The 27,700-nt window shown below is 38.8% G+C and overlaps 1 protein-coding gene across 2 annotated transcripts; it reads right to left on the reverse strand.

The window, feature by feature from the left end:
- On the reverse strand, nt 1-27,330 carry EIF4B (eukaryotic translation initiation factor 4B). 2 transcript variants are annotated; one of them, XM_063074981.1, is made up of 15 exons: nt 27,218-27,330; nt 19,049-19,186; nt 16,765-16,973; nt 16,242-16,358; nt 14,404-14,458; nt 13,653-13,787; nt 10,203-10,328; nt 9,925-10,098; nt 6,721-6,949; nt 5,853-5,965; nt 4,090-4,303; nt 3,440-3,495; nt 2,767-2,872; nt 2,510-2,582; nt 1-2,120 (listed from the first exon to the last, which is right to left on the reverse strand). In XM_063074981.1, the coding sequence occupies exons 1-15, from the start codon at nt 27,228-27,230 to the stop codon at nt 2,040-2,042; spliced, it is 1,839 nt and encodes a 612-aa protein (XP_062931051.1). In that variant the 5' UTR covers nt 27,231-27,330; the 3' UTR covers nt 1-2,039. The 2 variants fall into 2 exon arrangements, with proteins under 2 accessions (XP_062931051.1, XP_062931052.1); XM_063074982.1 differs by having other exon boundaries at nt 5,868-5,965; nt 27,218-27,328.
- Between the last annotated feature and the right edge of the window lie 370 nt (nt 27,331-27,700).

Genomic DNA, 27,700 nt, shown 5'->3' on the forward strand with positions numbered 1-27,700 from the left:
TGAACTTTAAAGATCAGATTTATTTGGAGAAAACAAAAAACCCACAACCCAAAGGATGGGATTTTACATCTCAAGACATCTCCCAGATATTAAGTCTACAGATTACAAATCATTTTCATAGAAGATATTTTTGTACAAATTTTACACGTATTCAGGAGCGGGACATAAATCAATCCTTGTTACTATTTTAACAGGAGGGCAAAGTAAGGGAGTGGGACAAAACAGCTGTTTTGAATAAACTATTTGGAAGGAGTAGACATGAAGAGGGCAAACCCTACCTTTTATCTACAACCAATGGTTTATAAGAAACCCCTTTCAACCTTGGATATTTCTCTCTAAAAGCCCACTTCCTAGCTACTAGCCACCCATGCCAATTATTTAAAGTTAATTCACTTGGTATACCTTTTGACCACTGGGTAAATGATTCATTATGCCCACTGCTGCAGCACACACAAACCCACATTCCTTGAATGGCTGGATAGAGTCTAACCTAGGACTGCTGGGGAAATGGGCTTGCAAACAAGAGAACACGGTGTCACTTCTCTGCAGGTACCAATACTGCCTACGATGGGGAAGGATACCATCTACCAAGTTGACCCTTACAAAGATGCATATAAAAGCAGGCAAGTTAAGCTACTGTGTTACAGAAGAAACCAGGACCTTGTTAAATAGTTCTCTCCATTATTGCTTATTCTCTCAAGGGAAGCTTAAAAACAAAACAAAAACCACCACCACATATTGGTCTAGGACACATTACAGATCCAAGCACTGGTGTGGGATTTAAGTGGAGAAAAAAACTATAAAAAAATAAACAAAAGAAATCCAATCAAGGGTGTAAGAAAGCTCCCAATTTAACTGTCCCTACTTATCCAACCTTATTCAACACACAAGACGATCAACTTGAGAGTATTCTGATCTATAAAGGGAGTCAAAGCAGCAGGAGCAGGCACGAATGGAGGGAAGGAGTGAGTGTCAAGAGCCATCAAGGAGCTAGCTGATTTGCCTGAGAAAAGCACTGATTTCTCATTCCACAGCTCCCAGTGGCTGATATAAAATGCCTAAGAGATCAGGTATGTGACAACTTAAATAGATTGCTTTTTGGGAGGTAAGAGTAACATGAAGAACATAAGACAATGACAGGAGTCTAAATTTTTAAAGGTTCAAGGTTTCAACAGATTGTGGATATATTTGAACTTTTGGCAAGGATAGTGTTTGGGAAGGGTAAAACCAGGACACTCTAAAGATTGGGAATTCCCACGACCCTAAGTGCTTCCTGCTCCAGGAAATTACCATTCATGTGTTTATTTGAGGTCACACCATTTTCCCCTATTACCTGGTACAAAAGAATTGACTCCCAAAAGCCTCTTTTCAAACCACGATTTTCTCATTTATTTTGGTCCCCAAGCAGTCCTATTCTTTAGCGGCCTGTAGTCTCACTCCCAACTACCCCCCTGGGGGGTAAAAAAATGAAGGAATTCCCCCTAGGCTGGCCCCAATAACTCAGACTTAAATAGGAGGAGGGGCTGGCAGCCTCCTGGAGACTAAAACAACTTGAGAGACTAAATCTACCTTTCCAAAGATGGAAAATTTATTCAGATAATGTTTGAGAATTCATATTTGCCACAATAGGATAAGAATAATCAAAAGGTAGAAACCTCGCACTCTTCCTTATACTTCTCCTACTGCCCAAACAGATTCCAGACGTTGTATCACTGTCATTACCATTTCTGCTAAATGGAGGCCCCTAGGCACTAATCACACAGGCAACTGCATGGTGTCATGAAAATGCACCACAACTTTTCCATTAAGAAGCTGTACTCTCTTTCTTCTCTGGCTACATTGACGATTCTCCAGTTACTTCAATACTTTAAAAGGCTGCAGCAGCATGCAAAAGAATTTCATTTCATTAAAAAAAAAAAGTTAAGAAAGGTCTCCAGGAGATGGTGAGTTTTATTTTGTCTTGTCTGGATAGAGGTTTGATTTGCTCTCGAATGTTCCAGGATGGAGAGAGACTTGGAGAAAGCACAGGATGTAGAGGTCTATTCGGTGTAATCTTCCCCCTCATTTTCGTCTTCACCATCAACGGAGAGAGCAGCGTACTTGCTTGCAGAACTGAACTTCTATAATGGATGAGAGTGACAAGAATATGAAGGCCTTGAAGTCTCACATCAAAAACCAAGAAACAGGAAACTGATACTTTGGCAGATGGGGGATGACAGTCCAGACTAAATCCACTTCCATGCTCATCAGCGTTCTCCACTGGAGAGAAGTTAGGGAAAGAGGGCCAGAGGCACATGTGTTCACATCACTGTCCCACACCACCTTTTAAACTTGCAGAAAGGATGAGCATGGAGAAAGGTGGAAACGGAAAAAAGCAAATCTAAACTTCTTTCACTACTTCGAACAAATACCAATGCCTTATTTCCAAGCACTCTGCAGTCCCAAATGTAAAGGAGGCCACTGACAAATGTGAGTTATGGGAAGTTGAGAGCAAGCCTTTAACACTTACGGAGGCTGGATTTTCTTCAGATTTCTTTGGCTCAGGTGCAGATCTGGAGTCTTGATCCTTTTTGCCATCTTTCCTGTAGAGATGTAAGCATAAAACCACATCATTGCATTATTTCTAGATTCTCAGAATTGTAGCTGTCTATATGTTGTTCACAGTGAGAGATGTGGCAGTGCTTGGAGAACCAAGAACTTCCTAGACATGTGCATCTAACATCAGATAAAGATCTACAAATGATCGGAAAAAGAGAACATGCATACCTATCTGACTCCTTCCAGTGGTCTCTGTTCCCTCCATCTCCTGGACCACGGCTGATGTTCCCAGTTTGGCCTTTTGGGACACTCATCCCATCTACTTTATTTTCATCTGCTTGGGCAGAAATGTAAACACAAATCAAAGGCAAGTAAATTAATCACTCTTCCTCTCCTAGATGTCCCTTAAGCTGAAGAAAATTGCGCCCATATGTACTGAGAGGTATTAAACTTCACCCTAACCCATATTGGTTTCCTAAAGCCCTTCTTTGCATGACCTCTATATATCACACATACACATAAAAACCACACAAGAGCCATGAAAAAGTTCCACTGTAGAGTTACACCATCATGATAAACAAGCTGGAAATGAGGGCTATGACGCTGTATAGTGACCCTGGCCTTGCTGATGGTGACATTTCTAATCTGGGCTGAACATGTTTATTTCCTTCCGATTTTTTCCCCCTTCAAAGAAATGTTCTACCAGGAAAGGGCAGGGCATCATGCTTTCTCCAAAGAGGCCACTCCTGCCCTCTACTGGCAGGGAATGGTAGATAATCCAAGAACCTTTAACAAAATCTGGAGCAAGATATACTGCAGTTCAAAATTTCTTGATTCTGGAAGACTTTTTATATAGGCCTTTATCTAGGCAAAAAACCTGTTTTCCTTGGTATGGTCTCACCTTTCCTTGCTGGTCCTTCCTCAGATGATTGAGCTGGAGCTACTTTTCCACCACCACTAGAAGGAAAACATGTAATCACACTCAGTTGTTTCAGGGAGAGAATAAGAAACTTATCACTCGCCGAACAGTTAAGCTTTATGGAAAACAAACACACCTGTATAACATTACAGAATGTTAAAAGATAAGAAAGACAATGAAAATAATAATTGAACACTCAGTAAATCCCATATACTTGAGAATCATCACAATCATGCAAGCTTAGTATACATCATTCTCTCTATAAATGAGAGAAGACTAGAGATCTAAGACTTAAAGAAGTGAAGTAACCCCCAAGGTCATACTGCCAACATGTGGCAGGGGGATGCCTGATTTATAGTGTTTGCAGATTTCTGTGGCATTAATACTGTCATCACAGCTGATTTCAAGCCACCAAAGTCATGTCAACTGGCTATCAAAACTCCAGAAAACTGAACAATTGGCTCTCACGAGCCAGTTCCAGCACACCACTGAATCTGAACTATGAGAACAAAAAGACAACATAACTTATAAGATGTTATATAAGGCCAACACTGCATAAGTCATTTCCCACCGTGATACCACAATATTTAAGATTCTGTGGCTACCCAACTGATATTTCCATGCTGACTCACCTTGTAGGGGACTGCTGCTCTGTGTCTGAGCTCTGAGATCGAGCAGGAGGGTTAGAACTTCGCTTCACCCAAGCATTCTCCTTTGGTGGAGGGGCTGGCATTACCTTTAGAGGTTGATCAGGTTTGGGAGGTTTAGAAGTTGGAGAGTGACAGTCTTCCTCCTTAGTGAGTGTTTCATTTTCTAGAGACTTCTCACTCTCTCTCCTTCGTGCATCTGTGAAGTCAGAGTGGGAAGGTCAAATGATCAGGAAGAAAAAAACAAAAAAACTTATTGCACAGGAATCTAGGAGGCTCTCAAAAGAGTGAAAAATGGTCCACATCCAGGTTTACTGCTTTCCATCATTATTCTTAAAGGGAACCCTAATTTGACTCCCCATAAATGAAGTAACCCCTAAACCAGTGGTTTCCAAATGTCAGTGAGAAAAATGTCTTACTGATACACAGAGAAGAAGGAAAAATAATGTGTACACACTCTAAAGGATAGCATCTGACCTTTCCTAGGAATGAGACAGCATCCTTTATTTTAGGATTTATAGCCTTTCCACATTCTCAGTGTTTTAAAAAGTCCTTACTGGGCCGGCCTGTGGCTCACTTGGGAGAGTGTGGTGCTGATAACACCAAGGCCACGGGTTCGGATCTCTATATAGGGATGGCCGGTTAGCTCACTTGGGAGAGCGTGGTGCTGACAACACCAAGTCAAGGGTTAAGATCCCCGTACCAGTCATCTTTAAAAAAAAAAAAAACCAAAAAACATCCTTACCTAAAGAGTGGTATGTATATGCGTATGAAGGGACCTACGATGAAACCCCAAACATAAGTAACCACTGCTCAATTCCAACTTAGAAGCTCAACACACACACATGGATTGTGATACAATGACATTTATACACGTATGGAAAACAGAACATACGTGTGTTTTTTAAAGAGAGCACTTTCCCTTACTGGCTAGCTGCCAGGAAAAAAAAAAAAAGGCATTAAGTATCTCCTTAAAACTATGAGCCTGTTTTGCCAAATTCTTTTGATATTTTAAGTGCAAGCTCCATAGAAGTAGGTATACAAATCAATCCAACAATATCATACTTCTACATAGCCACAAAAAGGGTCATTACATTCTGTTACTAAGAGACTACTTCAGTATGAATAACTTCCACAAAACTCCTACAACACTTGGATGAATTTCCCAATCACTTCAGCCTTGAACTGTATTTTGAAATGCTCAAGTACAAATCAATTTAGAGGTGGGAGGAAAGACCTTAAAAAACAATGGATCACAGCAAGAGAGAGGAAATATTACCATTGAACCATTCAGGTACCCAAAACACTAAAAGTGTTTGTGATCAATCAGTAGTTACTGAAGAGGAATGAAAACCAAAATATTACTCATAGAGAACACTGCTCTGGTCATATACAACATCAAAAAAGGCTGGCCCTAATTCTGTTGGTGGGGAAAAAAAAAAGGCTGGCCCTGGGAACAGCTCACACAGAACTCGAGGTCTATGACTGCTCTGAACAAACAAAATTCTAAGATGTCAAGACATAAAATGTAGGAAAAAAATCTAACAGTCAAGTATATTCTTTAGTGCAGATGATTAAAAAGATCATCTAAGTCTATTCCATTTCTCAGATTTGTCAGAGTAGGAGAAGTGAAACTCTGAACACCCAATGCTAACTCAAAGAGTTCATAACTGTCCTCAATACTGCAAAGTCTCTGCATAATTTGGATATGAATAGTTTATGGAAAATGGCAATAATATGATACCCACCCTGGTCTGACTTACTTCTGCCAGATGTGGCTGAGGTCCCAGTCTGCGATGACTCACTTCCTGTCCTTGACCGTTCCCGTTCCTGAGTTTCTTCACTTCGCCAGCTTGGGTGTCTATACAAATGAAATTTAATAAAATATATTATGTCCGGCTTGAAGGTCACCTGGACCCATGATGATCCCTCAAGAACCATCACTTATTATTAATATTTTATCACACTTGCTTTTATCTATGGGTGCATGTGTATATACATTTATCTTTTCCTGAAATGATTTGAAAGCTGCAGACATTAAGATACACTTTGGTCCAAATACTTCAGCCAGAATCAGCTAATAAGGTTAAGAACACTCTCCTACATAATCTACAATATTGCCCTCCCTTACTTTTAGCATAATTCTACAAGTCATTAATATCAAGGCCTAGTTTTTCAGACATTTTATTATAGGAAGTTTCTACCCTATTGGATATAACGTCACCTTTTAATAATAAATACTTTAATCCTGAAATAACACTTATTAAAGCAGGGGCTGGCAAATTTTTTTCTTAAAAGGCCAGGTAAACTTTATTTACAAAAACAGGCAAAGGCCATAATTTGCTCCCTCCTGTATTAAAGTGTCACCAATTTGTATTTGTGGTTCGTTTAGCCCAGTAGGCCTTTTGCAATTTGTGAGGGACAGGGAACAACTCTTCATTACGTGAAACCGTACCATATACTACAGACTGCCTAACACCCTAGCCCATTAAATGCTAATCAGCAACAACCAGTAATAACCATATAAATTTCCCAAATGCCCCCTGGGGATGCAATGTCCCTATTAAGAACTGCTGGATTCACAGATGGGAAATCCATAATTGAAGATACCCTTACCTCTCCCGAGGCCGTCGTTCTAGTTTTGGCTCATCCAGCTGACGCTGCAATTTCTCTTGTTCCTTCTGTAGCCGTTCTTCTACTTCTCTTTCTCTAGCAGCTGTGTCAACAGGCTTTGCCCCTCCAAAGATAGAAGCCGCTCGACTGGACTGGGAGGTGCTAGCAGAGGAATCATCTTCCTTAGGAGTACTCCGAGGCTTTAGATTCAGTTTGGGTCTTTGGGGGGGACCTAAGTTAAATGAAACTCTAAGTAATGGTTTTCCAAATCATCAGAAGCTGATGGCTGAAAGGCAGATTCCCAGACATAGCTCTTATGAGATGCTATATGGGATAAAGGTTAGTGGCATAGCCAATCCAGCAGAGAAGGCAGATGAGAGATCATTACAAAATGGGTAGCTTAATTAATCTTTCTTCTACCACATCCATGTGGCAGCACCAACACCATGGGAAAGACTAAAAATGGTAAAAATTTAAGTGGTAAATTAATCATTTATCATGATTACTTTTACTGGGGAAGAACATTTCGACTATGATAAACTATGGACCAAAGTATATTGTTCAAAAATCTGGTCTGGGAGATGGGTATCTTCAGTAGGTTCAGAAGAGCTTGTAAAAATACAATAGGGGAGACTCTAGTTGTTATACTCATCTGTGTGTAATATAAATCTGAAAAGCAAGTCATAGGACAAAGCATGCAACACTGAACATATAAACCTAAAGGAGTATGATTTCTTTTTTATTTTTTATTTATTTTTTATTTTTATTTTTTTTATTTTTTTTTAAATTTTATTTTGTCGATATACATTGTGGCTGATTATTGCTCCCCATCACCAAAACCTCCCTCCCTTCTCCCTCCCCCCCTCCCCCCAACAATGTCCTTTCTGTTTGCTTGTCATATCAACTTCAAATAATTGTGGTTGTTATATCTTCTCCCCCCCCCCCGGTTTGTGTGCGTGTGTGTGTGTGAATTTATATATTAATTTTTAGCTCCCACCAATAAGTGAGAACATGTGGTATTTCTCTTTCTGTGCCTGACTTGTTTCACTTAATATAATTCTCTCAAGGTCCAATGATTTCTTTCTTAATCCAATTGTCAGAATACTTTAAAGATAAATCTAAGGAAATTATATTTCTGAAAATCATTGTTTAGCAAGATTTAAATTTTCTATAACGGCTTCAAATTGAGTTTATAGAGTTTTTGAGACACATTTTTAATCTGTCTTTGTGAAGGGGTATTTGTCTTCAATTTTATAAATAAAATAGGGGCTCAGAAGGAGTTGCTCATATAAGGTATATAATATTTTGGTAGACCAGAGAATAAATCCATTACTGAAGCAACTCTACAGCTCCTCCCACTATGTCCCCTTCTTCCTTTAAGAATTTCATTTATCCACTTAATAATTTATCCAGCACCTGTATGTTAGATACTGTGTAAGGCCAGAAATATGATGGTTAGGTTTCTCCCTGCCTACAAGGAGCCCAATTTAGTGGGTGAGTCAGAGCAAAACAGTGTACATTATGCTAAGTTCTACAAAACAGATTAATCTATATGAAAGATACCAAATTGGGACTGTGTTTGGGGAAGCCTGAGAAGGGTTCAAAGTGGTAACACTTGAGCAGTCTTGAAAGCTGAGCATGTACCTAACAGGACAGATGTGGAAGGAGTGGGAGATAATGCCAAGGTAGTAAACTGTAGGCAAACAGCGAAGGCACCTGTACATTAAAGGTAGAGAAACAAAGGGATATCTTTCAGGCCATGGGAAGACTAGGAAGGTCTAAAAGGAGGAGAATAATCTTGATCTTGTTCCAGAAAGACAACCAGGGCCAATGTGAAGAATGGAGCAAGGCAGGGAAATCTGCTAGGAGACAAATGCCCAGTAATGTGGGTACAGCAATGAGGCCCCACCAAAGGTAGTGGCAATGACTCAAGACTAGTGGGGCTGATCTCAGAGGGAGTGTGTGTGTGGGGTGTGTGTGAAATCATACAAGAAAAAAAAAAAATCAGGCATGCAACTATTAGGGGAGGTAAGGAACAGTGTGAGAGAGGGAAGGGTCAGGAGTCAACGAGGTCTTGAGCCTCCATTTTTCTCACTTGTAAAGTAGAGATGATAACATTATCTATACTGTATAGAATTAGGATTAAACAATACTTGTATGAGCATTCAGTTTATTGTTGGCACACAGCAAATGCTCAATAAATGCTAGCTATTATTTTTAGGCTTCTTGCTTGTGGAAATAGATACCAGCCATGCTTTTTTTTTTTTAAAAATTTTTTTAAATTTTTTTTTTTTTTGTCTTTTTCGTGACCGGCACTCAGCCAGTGAGTGCACCGGCCATTCCTATATAGGATCCGAACCCACGGCAGGAGCGTCGCCGCGCTCCGAGCGTCGCCACTCTCCCGAGTGCGCCACGGGCTCGGCCCCCAGCCATGCTTTTTAAGAATGAATTAATGTTAAAAAAAATTAAAACTTTTTTGTTTTGTGTCTTTGAGGGAGAAGAAAAGACTTTACCACCGTAGAATTTCCATATGGCTCTCATAAATTTGTCACCTCACTGTCATCCAGGTCTAGCTTCCTTTCTTGGGAAATTAAAGGAGATAATGGAAATAAAGCCCTTGGCACAAAGTTCAGGACTAATAACAGGGGTGTTAAATAATTAAAGACATAAAACATTCTAGGCCAAATACCTTAACCTTTTTGATGATATCACTAAAGTTAGAACACAAATGGTGGACATTTACCAATAATTTCTGATGGCTCAGTTTTGTAACACAGTATATGTTTTATATGTTATAATAGCATTAGGGGCGTAATTTTAGAATAGGTGCACTGAAATCTCACCATTAATGAACAAACATCTATTACTGTGGTATGATGGCACTGAAATCAGTAACACTTGGCATTTAAACCCCATAGTGCCAATTAATGGCTATGAGACTGTTTAATCTGAGTTTCATTTCCTTTACTTGAAAAATGGGGCCTGACACCATCTATTTTTTTAAGTGTAATTTATTAATTGAGATCACACTATAATAATGTCTGGCAAATTTTTTTTTCCTTTTATACTGTTTATTCAATAAATTTTAACTGCCTCCCTTAATCGTGTAAATTATACTTGTGCCCATTTCAGGAACCTGAAACAAAACTGCAAATTTTTTACTCTCCCAGTGTTTGCTTCATTGAGTAAGCAAAAGAAAATGATTACCTCTATCATCACGTCTATAATCATCCCGAGAGTAATCATCTCTGGAACTCCATGACCGATCATCCCGTCTGTCGTATCGGTCTTCATAGCGGTCCCCACCTCCTCTGTAGTCGTCATCCCTACGGTACCCACTACCAAATGCTCTTCTGCCACTGCCTATCCTGGAATCATAGCCTGTAAATATATCCCAAATTGCAGTCATCACACTAGAGGGGAAAAAAAGGCAAAAAAATGAGTTCTTGAAAGAAAACAATTTAACTTAATTGTTTTATAATTACCTCTATCATAGTCTCTGCTGCCTCGGTCATCATAGCGATCCCGACCCCCATATCGATCCATATCCCGGCGTGGGCCATCCCGGTACCCATCCCGGTACCGGTCTGAATCATAACGATCTCGATACTCTAGAGAGAAAAGAGACAGGTAAGACCATCCCTTTTTCTTTGACACCATTAATAGAAAGAAACATGGTAACCCATTAGATCAATTTGGTTTCATGAGTTCCTATTCACCACTATGTCTCAGTTTTTATAAAGATAAACCATATTATTTCCAAAATGGAAAAATCTGTGTTGAATTAAATTTTTCTCAGTATTTATTTGATTTCTTCAAAAAATTTCCCTGGAGAAATAATGCTGCTGGGCTAACAACGTTTTTTTTTTTTTTTTTGGGGGGGAGGGCGGGGCGGCAGTGAAGGGGCAGGATGGACAGATGGAAAGAAAACCTCTCTTGGGGCCAGCCCATGGCTCACTCGGTAGAGTGCGGTACAGGTAACACCAAGGCCACGGGTTCAGATCCTATATAGGGATGGCCGGTTGGCTCACTGGCTGAGCATGGTGCTGACAACACCAAGCCAAGGGTTGAGATCCCCTTAATGGTCATCTTATATAGGATTTGAAAAAAAAAAAAAAGAAAGAAAACCTCTCCATATTCCATAATAAATTTCCAGAAGGATGAAAGTTTAAATATAAAAAAAAAAATGCAAGCACAAAACACAAGAAGAATATAGTTGGAATCTTCTGTGCTTGATGCCAAAGAACCCAAAACTACTTTCAAAGTTTAGCATGCAAAAACCATATGTACACCACTAATGGGAAAAATATATGTGACAGGTGACTAAGAATTAATTGTCTATTACCTAAGCAACAGAAACTAAAACTAATAGGATCTCATTTTCCAAAAATCAAAATGGCAAAGATCAAAAATACATGACTCATCTAGTGCTGGAAAAGTTTAGGAGCATAAGTCAATTCCTGCACTACTGATCAAAGTTTAAAATAGTACAAACATTCCAAGTTGTTTCAGAACTATGCATTAAAAGGTTTAAAATCATGTATACCCCCTGGGCCAACAATTCAATTTATAGAAATTTATCCTCAGGAAATAATGGGATTTATGATAAAGATACATGTACAAGGACATTCATTGCAATATTGTTTATAATAGCAGAATTGTGAAGCACACAAGCTACAAAGCAAATAAATTATGGGGCATCCATACCAAGAAGCTATTATAAAATGACTGGCAAACTGTACAGTATAGTTATTTGTAAAAAAGGTAGCTGCTATTTAGTTCCAGGTGACTATTGCTGTATCTTTTAGAAACTCAGATTTTTATGTGAAAAACCTCAATTTCTGAATATCAGCAGACTAATAACCTGCAAACATTTGATGGGTAATAATTTGTGTGCATGGGCCAAACAGAAATCTTGTTTTTATGACTGCTGCCTTTTAAACAATTATTTCACTTTGGAAATTACATCCTTTTTTTCAGTGACCAGATATAACATTCCCTGGTATTTTAAATTTTATAAATTAAAAGACATGTGAGTTTGACTGGTTAGCTCAGCTGGTCAGAGCATGGTACTATAACACCAAGGTCAAGGGTTTGGATCCTCAATCCCTATAGAGGCCAGGCCAGGTGAGAAAACAGTCAGTCAAAACAGAACCTTTGGTCTGGCTGTCTGCTTCGTCGTTCAAGAGCCATTTCTTCCTGTTAACAAGAGAATTTCTTGCATAAAGGCTGAAGTGAAGTACCCCAGATAGCTCTCTCCAAGGGTTTGTTGGGTTGGAAAGATTTGATTGTAAAGTCAGATTCTTCCTTCCGACCTCTGCCCCATTCCTTTTTCTTTCCTCTATATCTTATTAGGTTGAGGAGGACTTTCCTCTAATAGAAATTACCCAGATGCTCCTTGATTTATGATGGGGTTACATTCCAATAAACCCATCATAAATTGAAAATATTTTAAGTAGAAAATGCATTTAATAAACCTACCAAACTCATAGCTTAGCCTAGACTACCTTAAATATGCTCAGAACATATATAGTCTAGAGCTGGGCAAAATCATCTAACACAAGAATATTTTATAATAAAGTGAATAACTCATGTAATTTATTGAATACTGCATTGAAGGTGAAAAACTGAATAGTGGTATGGATACTCAAAGTAGTCTCTATTGAATGCATATGGATTTCACACTATCATAAAGTCAAAAAATCTTTAAGTCAAACCACCATTAAGTTGAGGACCATCTATATATCTCTTACTGCTTCCCCAATTATATTTGGTATAGAGCTCACTAGGTGTCTCACAAAATCAAAATGTTTGTGAATTTAAGTTGTTTTTTCCATTTCTTTTTACTTAAAATATTTCAAACATAAAGAAAATTAAAGAAGCAATTATAACAAACTTAAGATTTACTGAATGTCAATATCTTGTCATGTTTATTTCAGTTTTTAAATTTAAAAGTAGTATGTTACAGAAACAGGATTCTCCTCAACCCCCATCTACAATCACGGGAGTGGTTACATTACCATGCATATCTTTATATTTTTACAACTTAGATATTAGGGTTTTGTTTGTTTTTGTTGGTGGTGTTAGTGGTGGCAGTGGCTGCTGGTATGAGGATCCAAACCTGTGACCTTGGTGTTACCAGCACCATGCTCTCCCAAGTGAGCTAATAGTCCTTGTTTTAAAATTTTTACCCTTATTTGTTTCTCCTCCTCAATATGACAGGTTCTGAATCTTATCCCTACTGTTACATGTGTTATAAAGTATTCCATTATAAAGACAAACCACTACTTACTCATTTCTTTACTGAACATGTTCTTTCCATTTTTCTAATAATTATAAAGTGTTTAGTCTTTTTCCAGCTTTCCCCACCTGAACTGTATTTTACTTATTCATATAGTCTCTCTCCTCCACTATAATGTAAGCACAATGACAGGATTTTTTTGTCTGTTTTTGTTCATTGCTGTATCCTGAGTCTAGAATAGTATCAGCACATGATAGACACCTAGTATTTAAGTGAATGAATTTCGTTAACTTTAAAAGTTATTTAAAAATTACTTTTTGATTGTTCGCTGTTAGTTTATAGTAATGTAATTGATGATCTTTGTATACTGTTCTTCCCAGCAACCTTGCTGAACTCTTACTTGGTTCAAGTAGCTTCCTTTGCAGAATTCGTTGGGTTTCTTTATAAATAATCATCTCCAAAAACGGGAGAAATGCCCATCCCTTTTACTCTGTTTTGTAAGGTTTTCAAAAAATTATGAACTTATCAAATTCTTTTTCTGTATCATCAATTCTTTTGGATATTACCCAAAATATTTCTACTCTACTATATTCTCCCTTCTATCTGCCAATGTGATCTACAATAATACATATATGCTATTACTAAATAACCCTACAGAGCAGAGAAGAAACTAACTTCATAAAAATGAACTTACTGTCTCCAAAGCTATCATCACCTCTTCTAGGTGGGTAGTCGTCAAAGCTGTCTGTGGCAGGACGGGCTCTCCAGTCTGTATCTGTTTTGTCAGAATCTCGATTTCTGTCTCGGCCAAAAGAGCGATCATCCCTGTCTACAGACGTATTAAAACGAAAAACCACAAATTAGCTCCTAATACTGTGTCCAAATTTTCTCACACACATAGAAAAACCTCCTCATTGTACCATATTTGTCTCTTTTATATCATATCATCCTCATGAAGTTGCCCCAGTCCCCATAAGTGCACTCTCCACCTCAACTGGGTGATTCCTTTCCTCACACTTAGATTCTCCCTGGAGGGAGTGCTGATAGCAGCAGCACACCCTCCAGTTGTGACAATCCAAATGTCTTCAAACATTGCCAGAAGTCCCAAGGGGCAAAATTGGTTGAGAACTGTCACTCTTGATTCAGGCAGGCCCACCACTACCTCTGACAAAACTTTCTGGGAAAGAACACCTGTGCTTTGTCATCCTAGGACCATTACCAAACATGAAATTTCTTTTTTTTTTTTTGTCTTTTTGTGACCGGTAAGGGGATCGCAACCCTTGGCTTGGTGCCGCCCGCACCGCGCTCAGCCAGTGAGCGCACCGGCCATTCCTATATAGGATCTGAACCCGTGGCGGAAGCGCCACTGCGCTCCCAAGCGCTGCACTCTCCCGAGTGCGCCACGGGGCCGGCCCCAAACATGAAATTTCTACCAGTTTCCTTACCTTTATCCTGTGCTTGATCAGCAACGTCCACTCGAATTCTCCTGTTACCTAGAGACTGAGAGCATAGGACCATATTAACCAACCTGTTGCCCTATTATGCACAAATCCCATGAATGACCTTGAACGTCTAGGCATAGCGGAAGCACTGGGGGAAGGAAGACAAAGGAAAACCACTGTAATCTAGCCAACACTCCAATTTGTTGGCTAAAGAATCCTTTATAAAGACGTGAAAACTAAAATAACCACTTAGAATTAAGTTGGCCTTAAATGAGTATTGGGCCAAGTATCTTACTATTTTTACAAAGCCAAATTTCACAGAACAAAATTAACTTTTTAACTATCCAGGGCAATTTATCAAGTGTAATAAATTACAAATAATTCCCAATTAGCTAAATAATAGGCATGTCTGGGGCCATGGCAATTATTTATCCAAACATTTACACAGCCCCTATTATGCACCAGCAAAATTACATAAAGCATGCTCTCAACCTATACTCTCAGGTTATTTCACTCAACATTACCTCTGGATAAATCAGTTCCTCCAGAGATACCCTTTGATTTCCCTTCCCCCCTTCATTATTTATACACTTTGAACCCAATTAATTCTACTGCTGATTTTTCCTCATTTCACAGTAGAATATACAGTTGAAGAAGGATAACAATCAATTTTAGTTAAAAACACCTCAAAATATATTAAATATCACTCTGATAAAAATCTTTAAATAATGAAGTAATTCTAAATCTGGACCACAACAATATGTTAAGTAATAGTTAAACAGCAAAAATACAAGGGTACTTCAAAAAGCATGTGGAAAAATAGAATTAAAAGATAATACAAATCTTTCCAGGCCCCCCCCCCCCCCCCCGCCGCTTTTTCCTTTGATGGCTTGCCGATATGGGGATCCAAACCCATGATCTTGGTGTTATAAGGCTGCACTCTAACCAACTGAGCTAACGGGCCAGCCCCTTTCCATGAACTTTTTGAAGACCTTTTGTATTTGTAAGAGGTGTTGATTTCAATCATGTCAAATGGCAGATCTGGACTACAGAATTATGGCATAAATGTCATGGGAAACTGCCTGCTCAACAATCAAGGACAGATAAAAGTTGAGGGGAAAACAGCAACAACAAAAAGACTTCCCCCCCCAGGTATAAACCTCTCATATATCTGACAGGAAAACATTTATGTACAGTGTGTTTTTTGGTGGCCAGCCTGTATGGGGAACCAAACACTTAACCTTGGTCTTACAAGGCTGTGCTCTACCCAACTGAGTTAATTGGCCAGGTATGTGCAGTGTTAATAAACATAAAGACTAAATGTTTACTATTATTTTCATGCAAAACATTTCAAGAGTATAATACAAATGATACCCTAGTAAGAAATGTTTCCAAACCCTCTTAAATTACAAGTATCAAAAAACACCATTACAATACTTCTCTAAAAATAAGATGCCTTTTAATAATAAACTGATTAACTTGATTTTTCTATCTGCCTTCATTGATCAGATTACTCATTTTGAAGAAAGCCATAGGAGCCATAGGAGCTAAGGCAAAGCTGTGAGTGAACCAATGTGAGATTTTATTAAAAGACTTGGTGTGTGGTAGGTCTCTTCTACAATTTTCCATTTCACTACCTTCTTGAATTACTGGGGCCTACTAAAATTGCTCAAGTTAAATGTGACTTGCTAAACTGCTGAACTGTAAGTGATATAATCGTTAAATAATCTAGGGCTTTTTTTGAAATAGCTACAGACTCAACCTAAAAAGCATCAGTCTGACTGATAAACATGAGATGTGTGAGCTCCCATCCCTCAAGTCCCCATCCTTATTTTCTTTACCTCTTCATTGAGACTCAGGGCACTGAGCAGGGAATCCAGGTCCTCAAACTCAGCATAACCAAAACCTTTCAACCTCTCTGGATTGCTGGGTTCACGTGGTAAACGCACTGCACTGATCTGAAGGAGTAAAGAAACAAAAAAAAGGTTTCCCAATGTTCTTGTTCCTTTGCTTTTTTTTTTTGACCACACAAGCATCACTGCATGTGCAAACAATTCCTCTGAATACTTAAGAACCTAGTTGTTGCTTGGAAGAAAATTGATACAGGATAGAAGAGAGACTTCACTATATGCCTTATTTATACCTTTTGCTTTTTAACCTATATGAATTTAACCCTTAAAAAAAAAAAAAAAAAACTAACACAAAGTCAGTGTATTCTTTGTATCCCTGACTTTGCTTAATTCTACATTTCATTTCTAGTTTTTAGATGTTTTTTCAATTAAGAGCAATTGTCCATTCCACAATTAGTTTATTTTAGTCACTATCCTCAATATCTAGTTAATGGCCTAAAACTTATACACTTACATTTAACCCTCTAAAGAATTCCTTAATGGAGTCTTCTGTCACATCATAGGGCAGGTTCCCTAGAAAAGCAGTGTAGGGTGGTGACTTGGGAAGACGGCTCCGGTCAATATTGGGTTCCCGAGCAGCCCGTGGAGCAGTGGGAAGGATGGAACGGTCAATTGGAGGTGCCCTATACACGTCATCATCGTTACTGTGCCAAGTGGTTGAAACTAGGATAGAAGAGTGAACATAAGAAATTAGAGGAAAGTTCTCTTACTACTGTCATAGAACAAGAGGATCCATGCTAACTGCCAAGTATTAAACACACTTTCTCAAGAAAAGAGACTAAAAAAGGAGAAAATGCTTTACAAAGAAAAAAGTGCTTCTGAAATGTTAGAATCAGAACAGTAATGAGGAAAAAGAGTACTCAGTATTGTCTCTGTTTCTAAGTATTTCAAGGCCTTTATCTTTATTTATTTTTTATTGAAACATAATTGATTTTACCTGTCTGTGGGTACAGAGTTTCATATCAATATCTATGTGACACTCAAAGCAAGATAATTAGCATATTCGGTATTATACAAAGTTATCGTTTTTCGTGGCCCTTTAAAGATTCCTCCCTTACCAACCCCCCCTCTGGGAACCTCAGTTGTTCTCTCCTTTTGAAAGTTCAACGTATTATTGTGATTGTTGTATCTTTCTTTTTTTTATTTATCTTTTTAGCTCCCACTTATGAATGAGGACATGCAGTATTTCTTTCTGTGCCTGGCTTTTTTCACTTAACATAATAAGTTCATCCATGTTGCTGTGAATGGCAGGATTTCATTCCTTTTTACAGCAGAGTAGTATTTCACTGTGTAAATATACCACATTTTCCTTATGCAGTCATCTGATGATGGACATCTAGGTTGGTTCCATATCTTGTCTATTGTAAACAAAGCTTAGATAAACACGGCAGTGCAGGTATCCCTTTGACATGATGATTTTCATGCCTTTCGGTATATACCCAACAGTGAGAATGCTGGATTGTATGGCAGGTCTACCTGTAGTTGTTTGCGGAACCTCCATACTGTTTTCCATAATAAGGCCTTTAACTTTAAACACCCAGGCTTTTGTTAACAGAATCACAATGATACCTTACTTCTTATGCAGCAAAGAAATATCAACTGTTTATGGTATGTTACTATGTGTTAGGTACTTTATATTAATTATATCCCACCTTATCTTAACAATCTTGTGAGGTTGGTGCCCATTGTACAGAAAAGTAAACTGTAATTTTCCTAGGGTCACAGATAGTAAAGCAGTAGAGCTAGGATTCAAACCAGGATCCCTCTCACTCCAAATGTATTTAACCACTAATGATAACTCTCATATTCCTACTATTAGGCAAGGAGAGTATTTTCTTCACGGTTTATCCTCCCTTTAAAAAAAAAAACAACAACCAAACAACAAAAAAAGTATTCTTTCAACCTGCAATAAAAGTTTTTTTTTTTTTTTTAAAGATGACCGGTAAGGGGATCTCAACCCTTGGCTTGGTGTTGTCAGCACCACGCTCAGCCAGTGAGCAAACCGGCCATCCCTATATAGGATCCGAACCCGTGGCCTTGGTGTTATCAGCACCGCATTCTACTGAGTGAGCCACGGGCTGGCCTAATAAAAGTTTTTAGCAACAAAAGGATGGTAATCATATTTATGTCATACCTGATAATTATAAAAAATAGCTCCTGCCTGTTCCTATTCTCTGAAGGCCACACACAGAACTTCTCCAAATGACACCCTAAAGACTCTTCTGTATTTTCCCACCATAATTATAATTCTCATTCTTTTTCCTCTGACCATTTTCATTTACACAGGGATACCCTGACTTCATACTAATAACTAATAATTTCTAGAACTAATTATTCCTTGGCTCTTACAGCTTACAGATTGTACTGCAACATCGCTTTACGATGACACCATAGAATTTTACACCTAAAAAGAATTTAAAAAGATAATCTAGTCCTTACTTACCAAATGAAGAAAATGAGGCCTAAGACAGTAACTTGAGAAAGTCTGTTAATACAAGAGCCAGAACCAGCTTACTAAGCTCTCCTGAATGACCACTACTGTCCCTACTGCAAAGTCTGATAGCCTAAGCCTGAGATTAAAGCTAACATTCTATAAAGTATGATAATATCTCAGGTTCTACAAAATGAGTAAATTTCTTTCAAATTACAAATGATATGAATTATCATAGAATAGATTCTGTCTAGAAAATTTTGTCAATGAAAATTCCAAGTATGGTGACAAGCAAAAGAAAAATTACCATCTCCTTCCAGGTCATCTGTTTCATCAGCCCAACTCACTGGTTTGGGGACATAAGTGCTTCCTCCTCCAGTCCCCCCATCCTCAGCCAGAAAGTCTGTTAGGGAGATAGTCTTCCCCTTCTTATTCTTCTTTTTTGCTGTTTTAAAAAGGCAAGAGAAAGATTACTCACCAATACTCGGATATTTAGAGAGTTGCACAATGTAACATTGTTTAATGAGAAAGCACAATATAATGGTACAGAAAGAATTCAACAGTAAGGGGAAACATTTAAAAGTTGTAGAATACATATTATGTGTAAACACACGTTATATACATATGTCTAGAACAATGTCTAGAACAGTCCCTCAGGAGAGTATGATTTTGTTGGGGGGGGGCAACCTTTTATTCCCTACTACAGTTACTCATTTACCATTTGAGATTTTTAATTCAGCAAGTACTTCTGTTTAAGATAAGATTACCACATTAGGTGCTCCTTGCATAAATAAAATAAATAAGAAAATTCCTACCCCACATAAAATATTTAGCACAGCACTTTTGAGGATTGTTTGATACTCGTAAAATAACCACAAAAGGAAGGAATCATAACTATCAATTTACAGAGAAGAAAACTAAGTCTCAGAGAGCTTAAATGACTATCCTAAAGTTACAGAGCTATTACATGGCAGAGCTAGAATTAAAACCCAGGTTTTTTCATACCACGTGCATGGCTCTTCCTGTTATACCCCAAGGACCTCTGCTTATTATTAGTTCTATGGCAGGTTATCATAACCATGCTGTACTCACTGTTATTTGAAAATGCTGGAATGGGGCTGGCCACATTTGATCCTTGTACTGGCCAGCCCCGGACCCAAAGAAAATGTTGAAATAGTTAAAACTCATATACGCAAGATCTCTCTGCTGTCTAATAAAAAATTTACTTCCTCCCCAACCTTAACACCACATACGAAGATGAGATACTATACTAAAAGGAAAATATAAGAACACCCCAACAACCAACACATTTAACTGTTTTCTGTGGTTATAAAATATTCAGTAATCTCCAAATGGCTCAATTCAGTGTACTGACCCTGGGTGTTTCTATCCAGTCCTCAGAACTTGAGATGGCACTGATCAACAGCTAATTCAGAAAAGCAGAAGGGACTAAAAGAAGTTCTAGAATTGACCCCATAGCAGCCACTACATGATCAAGAAAAAAGTAAGTAGGGGCTGGCTGGTTAGCTCAGTTGGTTAGAGCCTGGTGCTGATAACACTGAGTTCCAGGCTTCGACCCCTGTACCGACCAGCCACCAAAAGAAAGGAAGTAGCTTTGTTGTAACAAAGATCAGTTTCATGACTTTTATAATCATAAATTCCTCCTCCATGTTCCAATTCTCATCTAATTTTCAATCCAAAGAGACTAAGTATTTGTAACTTGATTCACCGCTTGCTTAACTGAAGGTTGTTCTCTCACTTGGTGTCTGCCTTTCTTTTAAAATTCAACTTTCAGAAAATAAAGGTGACCTGTTTGCTGTGAATGTTACTCACAGAATTCTGGACATAGTAAGAACCTGAAGTACTATGGTCTCAATGTGCAAATCAGATAAATGTGGCTGTAATAATACAAAGAAAAGATGGCCATGAATGTAAAATTTCCACATTTCTCTCAAATGATTTAACACCAATTCTGTTCCAAAAGTAACATTTATGATCAATCAGATCACATTCTGAATCTATTCTACAGCTTTGAAAAAAGTAGTTATGCAGAAGTTGGGTCCTATAGCACTGATATTTCCCCTCAGCTCAATGCAAATATCTAGGAGAAATTTTAATTAAGCTAATTTGAACGAGATGAGGTAGAACACTTGTAGCATATAGGCTTATTTTAGTCTTTTTCATGTCCTTTAATTCAAAAATAGTGTTTGAGATTAGTATGATGCTAGCTAGAGATCCTTACCCTCATAAGGCTTAATCTAGTATCATTAGCTAATATCCAATTATGAATCTGTCCTGCCATTGAGAGAATAAAAATAGAACTAGTGGTCAGATCAAACAACAAGGTCAAGTTCAACATAAGAACAAGAATCTGAGTAAGGTATACCTTTCCCTATTGTTCTGTATAAATAGTTCATACCAGAAGAGTAGAATCTGGAATTAGGCTGCCCTATGGTATGATTGGTATAACTCTGTAGCTCAGGGTTTCTCAACTCTTACCCCTTGACTCTTTTGACAAAAGTCTCACACACTCTTCTTTAATGTTATTTGAAATTTCAAAATAAACCAAACATTATGTCTAAAAAATACTAAAGCATTGTTAATTTTAAAATGTCTTTTCAAATCATATATCCCTGTAGGAAATATCCCTTGTAAAACAAACAAAAAAAATCATATATCTCCTCTTCCTCTCTGATTGTCACCCCGCCCCCAATTGTCTGGTTGTGAAATTAAGGTTGGGTGAGGTGTCCAACGACAGGCTAAATTCTCTCACAAGATCTCTAACTTATTTAAATCTAATAGCACAATTTATTCAGTCACAATATAAGGAGATTTAAAGAAACTAGCCCTTAAAAAGCAAAATCAAGAAACCTATAGTGGGTGCCAGTGTTTGCCCCAGTCCATTTTATTCCAATAAGTGAGAAAAGATGTTATCTAAATCCTCCACGACCTTTGCTCCTCTAGTACCTAAGCTCATTGCATGTCTAGGATTTCAACAGTGTTCCCCGCAGCTTTATAAGAAAAGCATTGTTTAATGCTCTAGGTATATCAATCCCTTGTCACGATGACTCAATTGGTACAATTCCTTAATTTTCTCTAAATATGTGAACGGTTAAAAAGTTAACAAATCAATCACCTCACAAAACAAAATTGGTCCCAATTATTTAAGGCCAAACCCACATGGACTAAGGAGCGGAAAAACCACATCCCTGTTTAGCTCTTTGTATAACCAAATAGGTTAAATAAAAAATCTTAAAAAGAAAGCATTGTTCAAAACTTTTAAATCTAGAAGTCCTTAAACAAGAGTCAATACATTTATGTTCTTAATAAACAAACAGGATTTGTTATAACAGATACAAAAGTAAATACAACTAATCAGCTTAATTCTTAATTTCAGCTCTATTGACATTTTAGGCTGAATAATTTTTTGTTGTGGGGGGCTGTCCTGTGCATTGCAGGATCTTTAGCACTATCTCTGGTCTCTACTCAGACATGAATACCAAAAATGTCTCCAGACACTGCCAAATGTCCCTGGGCAGAGTTTGGGATCACAAAATTGCTCCTCAGTTGAGAACCACTGTTCTAAGTGATGTTTTCACTTCAAAAAATAAAAGGACAAATGAAAAGGAAATGTTAGTTCTGAATAACGTACACTAGCAGAGAAGTGACTACAAAAGCATCTTCAGGATTATCAGGCTGTAGCATGTATAAAATATGCTTCCTCCTACTTTTCTCTTCAGAATGTTTTCTTGTCATTACTCCATTGTATTAGTAATAAAAGCACCAAATGACAGATATTGGGAATGATAAAAATCTACAGATTGGCTATTTCTTTATTTCCAAACAGAGGACCCTTAAAGTACCGTAAGCAATAAAGCTTATTTGTCGTAAAATGCAGCCCGACTTCTGCATCTTTCTTAAACTAATATCGCTTATCTAGGAAGGGAAATTCACATAGCTCTTAACATTCAAATGAGGCTTTGTCAAAAAATTAAGTTTATTTTAGATCTTGCTAGCCTAAGTCCCACTTATTTTATGGGTTTATCTATCAACTCCTCTGAATGTTTTAGTAACTAAGTAAGCTAAGAAAGACAGAAAGTGTCACAAAAGCCTGTACAGGAATGTTCATAGCAACATTATTCATAATAGCCTAAAAGGGGAAGCAGTCCAAATGCCTATCAACTGAAGAACAGACAAACAAAATATAGCATATACATACAATGGAATACTATTTGGCAATATAAAGGAACAAGTACTATAATATGGAAGGACCTTTAAAACATCAGGCCAAGTCAAAGAAGCTAGTCACAAAAGACCATGTATCATATGACGCCATTTGTACAAAATGTTCAAAATAGGTAAGTTCACAGAAACAGTAGATTAGTGGCGGGGTGGGAGGGAGAAAATGACTGCTAATTGGTAAGATGTTTCTTTTTGGGGTGATGAAAATGCTCTGAAATTAGTGATGATGGTTGAACATCTCTGTGAATATACTAAAACCCACCAAATTGTACATTAAAAAAGGATAAGCTTTATGGTATATGAATTATTATCTGAATAAAGCTGTTATTAAAAGTGAGTCCTGCCAAATTCTCCAGAATTAAAAACTAATTTATAACTAACAAATGCTTCCCTAAACAATATCATATAAATGCAATCAACTCACCCAAATGACAGAGAATTACACTAATCAAACCATTGTTTACAACCCAGCCATGAAAAGACGTTTTGTATAATGCAGTATTATAATGCTGAGAAGTCTCACCTTTACTGCACATAGTTTAGCATAATAGAGAATAAAGACTAAGTCAGGACTAATAATGTCCACCATCTCAATGCCTATGTTCAGTTACATGACCTCTCTTCTCTGGGCCCAGTTATTCCATCTTGACACAAACAGGAAAACGCCATATTGCCTATTCTTTACCCTTCCAGGGACACTCAATTTGATCATTTACATAATTAAAATAAGTGCCCAATGCACATCATGCTAGCCATTACACAAAGTACTTGGAGCTTCTCTGTAAGAGAAGAGCTATAAATTCAAGTTAAACTTCTTGCTTTGGGCATTTTCCTACCATTAGGACTTAACAAAACCTACTTAGGTGTGTATACTCATAAATGTACCTATACACACTTATTTGCAAATAAGCATTTGGGTTTCTTTTGAACACTCAAGTCAATTCTTTCCCTTACCATCATGAAAATAGAATCAATTCTAGGATGTTCTGAGGCTAATAAAAAGTAGTAGAGTATTCTATCTCAAGCCATACATGGCTTGTGAATTATATCTCAAAGCTGTTATTTAAAATATGTATACATATACAGGGGTACTTCAAAAAGTTCGTGGAAAGATTTGTATTATTTTAAATTCTGTTTTTCCACAAACTTTTTGAAGTACCCTCACATATAACCACATGCTTATTTTTTTCGGTGATGTAACGTAGAAACACTTTTACTTTGACACTACTCTCTGTATTTGTATTTGAATTTTCTTTCTTTTTGGGTGGCTGGCCAGTTAAGAGATACAAACCCTTAAAACTGGTGTTATAACACCATGCTCTAACCAGCTCAGCTAACCAGTCAGCCCTGAATTTTCTTAATGAGTTTTAGTCTTGGCCTTCTGACTCTGGGTATCCTACTCTCAGAATAACAAATACATGGTAGAGAATGGGATCTGAAAATAGGGAACTTGTGAATAACACACAAGGGGTCTTCAAAAAGCTCAAGGAAAGATTTGTATTATTTTTTTTGGCAGCTGGCTGGTACAGGGATCTAAACCCTTGACCTTGGTGTTATATCGTATTGTACTATCTCTTCATTCTATTTTCCCACAAACTTTCTGAAGTACCCTCGTATAACAGCAACCCTTGAAACCATTTCTTAACTATGAGGGTCGGCACCATTTGACAACCAGTGGTCACCATGTTCTCCCCATTAAAGTAAACAGATGTCATATATAACAGCATTTTGAAGTATGCAAGTGGAAGGCCCGTGCATGGGCTTACAACACTATTACCAATTTTAAAGCATTTAAATGTTAATTTGTATCAAACACATTTGATTCCCTATAAGAGGAGAGCAGATAAACTATGTCCACTTTATAGATGAGGAAAGTGGGAACTCAAGAGATAACTGGCTTGTAACAAGTCTACTAAAATAGTCACAATGAAAATTTAAGAAAAATGAAAACCTCATATTTTTAAGGAGTATTCTTTCTAAGAAACCAACCAAGGAATTAAGTGCCCTGGCTCAATGTATCAAGTTTCCCAGCAATTCAAACCATCCTAATTCAATAGCCCTGAAGGTCAATAATGGATCACACTGGAAATTGGTATGGCTGCAAAGAATTTCTGGGTCTCATTTAATAGTAAAAGAAGCCTAAGAAGTTGTGTCATGTATTTTCAGAGAAAACATAAGATCCATTTCCAACATCTGGGAACTGACTCAACAGTCAATGCAGTTGGAAAAGATTCAAAGAGGGGGAAAAATTTGATAAATCCCAAATTCCTCAAGGGCTGACAGTCAGATATAACCTTGTGCTCAGACAACAGCACAAGCTAAAGAGATGTACTGAACTGAATTAAAGGAGATGAGGGTTTCCAAGGAGGCAAATATGGAAGAACAAGAGAAGGGGACATCACTGATGAAATCCCTTGAACCAGTCTGGATTTCATGCAACTCAGTAAAACAAAGGACATATATTGCTATCATGTCTTCCACCTCTAAAAACTCCATAAAAGTTACAGAGAAAGGAAATAGACTTTTCACTAATGATGACAGTAAACTGTCAAGATGGCAAGCCCGGGGCAAATAAATACTTTACACAACGATAAGTTTAAAATATATTTAGGAATTTACTAGCTTACAGGAAAATAAAAATGAACATTTTTGTAAACTGCATATGCTTTTTGGGCAGCATCCCAAACTTAGGATGACACCGTGGTACTTCCAAATTGGTAAAGAGTCAGGAGTCTCCAATATTTTGACCTTGTTCTGCCACCTGCCAGTGTGACCTTGAATAAATCATTTCATTTTCCATAGCTGGGAGATACCACCATCTCTCTACATTACCTCACAGAGGATCAAATGAGACAACATACACAAAAGTGCTTGATCAACTGTCAAGTGGTACACCAATAAAGGGTATTATGTTCAAATGCATCTCAATTCTCATTTTCCAAAGACAACCATAACCCTTAGCTCCCTTGTAATATAGAGAAGATGAATTCCTGGGTGAGAAATGAATGTCCAGCGACAGCAGGAATTCGAAAAATGTTTTGCAGAATGCAGGGTCATGTCAGAGAAAAGTAACTATACCCCCAGGACTTAAATAGATGCTACAAGACGTTACACAGCTCACTGCTGCTCTTGTAAGTCTGTTACAAATTCAAGTCGATTTGCATAGCAGTGATGGTCCCCCTCAAAGTCTAAAAAAGAGTCCAATTCCAGGCACTAGTAAGCATTATTTTAGGAGCACTTCCTAGCAGTTGTACAGTTATTTTTTAAGAAAAATAAAAGTTGAACCCTACCATTGGAACTATCAAAATGTAACCAATATGTAAGCACCGTAAAAGGAGAAACCTGATCTTTTTCACCACTGCATCTCCAACACTTAGAACCGTGGCTGGCGTACAGTTTGCGCTCAGTAAAAAAATGTCCTGATTGAATAAGAGGAAAAAAGTCTAGAGGGAAATTTATGTGCCCACCACTGCTTCCTCTCCTCCAACACGTGGACGGACCACACGGGGTTCTCTATCCCCAGTTAACTCTAGTAGCTCTAGCCTCCACACCTAACACATGTACCTTGGAAGAGTACAGGTGCCAGGCCACACACCAAAAGGAGAATAGAATAAAGCAGGACATAGAAAAGCGCAATACAAGCGCGTAAAAGCTTCCCATCTGGGATCTAGCGCACGCTTTTAAGACACGCCGGTCTCCATACCCGCGTCCCTCCTACCGCGCAAGCGCGCCGCCGCTTCCCCGCCCCTCCCGCGACTCGCATTCGCGTTCTAACTGCACCCCCCATTCCTCTGCCCCCACTCCCCTCCGCAACGGCCTCGCGCCTCCGAGACCTAGTCTAATGTGCACCAGGCCGCGCGCCAACCGCCTCCTCCTTTCCTCCACGCCTTCACGCGGGCACAGTGCTTCACCTCTACGAGAAGGCCTCGCGCCGCCCGCAGATTTTTCTGCGCCTCTTCCTCACTCCAATTCACGCCACAGTCCACCATTACTGCCTACTCCAACCTCGCGCAGCGGGGTGAAAAGGGTGCGAGGGGGAGGGGAAGGTGTTCTTCCCCTCCCCTCCAAACACCCCGAGGCGATAACCTATCGTGGCCAAGCCGCCAGACTGCTGCAGCCCCCAAGTCCGAAGGGAACCAATGCCGCCCACTCCCCAACTCCAGGGAATCAATGGATCAGGTTCCGAGAGTGGTTTCGCAGCCTGGTCCTTGGCCGCGCTCGGCCGCTCACTCACCTGAGGCCGCCATGTTGGGAGAGGGAGAGAGAACGCAAAGGACCCGGATGAGGCAGTCACGTGACTCCAGCGGGCGCGTCGGGCTAGGAGACGCGCAACCGGGAGGGGGCGAAGAGATGAGGACAGAGACAGGAGGCGGGGTGGTGCTGCTCTAGGTTCGTAAAGCAGCGCGAGGAGGTGGCGCGGCGTCCGACGGGAAGACCTGCGCGACATATGGCCAAAGGGGTGGGGCCTGGGCTGTCGCGAAATCCGTGACGCTTTACGTAGGGCTAGGCGCGGACGCGGGTGCGTGTGAGCGCGGGGCGGTGTCTCGCGGTTCGCAGTCGTCCTGCTGTGGGGTGAGCTGGGAGGGCGGGCCCGCGGCTGCTGGTTCCACTTGTCCACCCCCGACTGGAGGCCGGCTGGAGCCTCGGATGGGTGTGCCATAATTGCCTCTCTGAAAGGGAAGATATTGAGTTTCTTTTTAAATCAGTTCTTTTAGGG

This window comes from Cynocephalus volans, chromosome 12 (genome assembly GCF_027409185.1).
Source record: "Cynocephalus volans isolate mCynVol1 chromosome 12, mCynVol1.pri, whole genome shotgun sequence".
NCBI classification, from domain to species: Eukaryota; Metazoa; Chordata; class Mammalia; order Dermoptera; family Cynocephalidae; genus Cynocephalus; species Cynocephalus volans.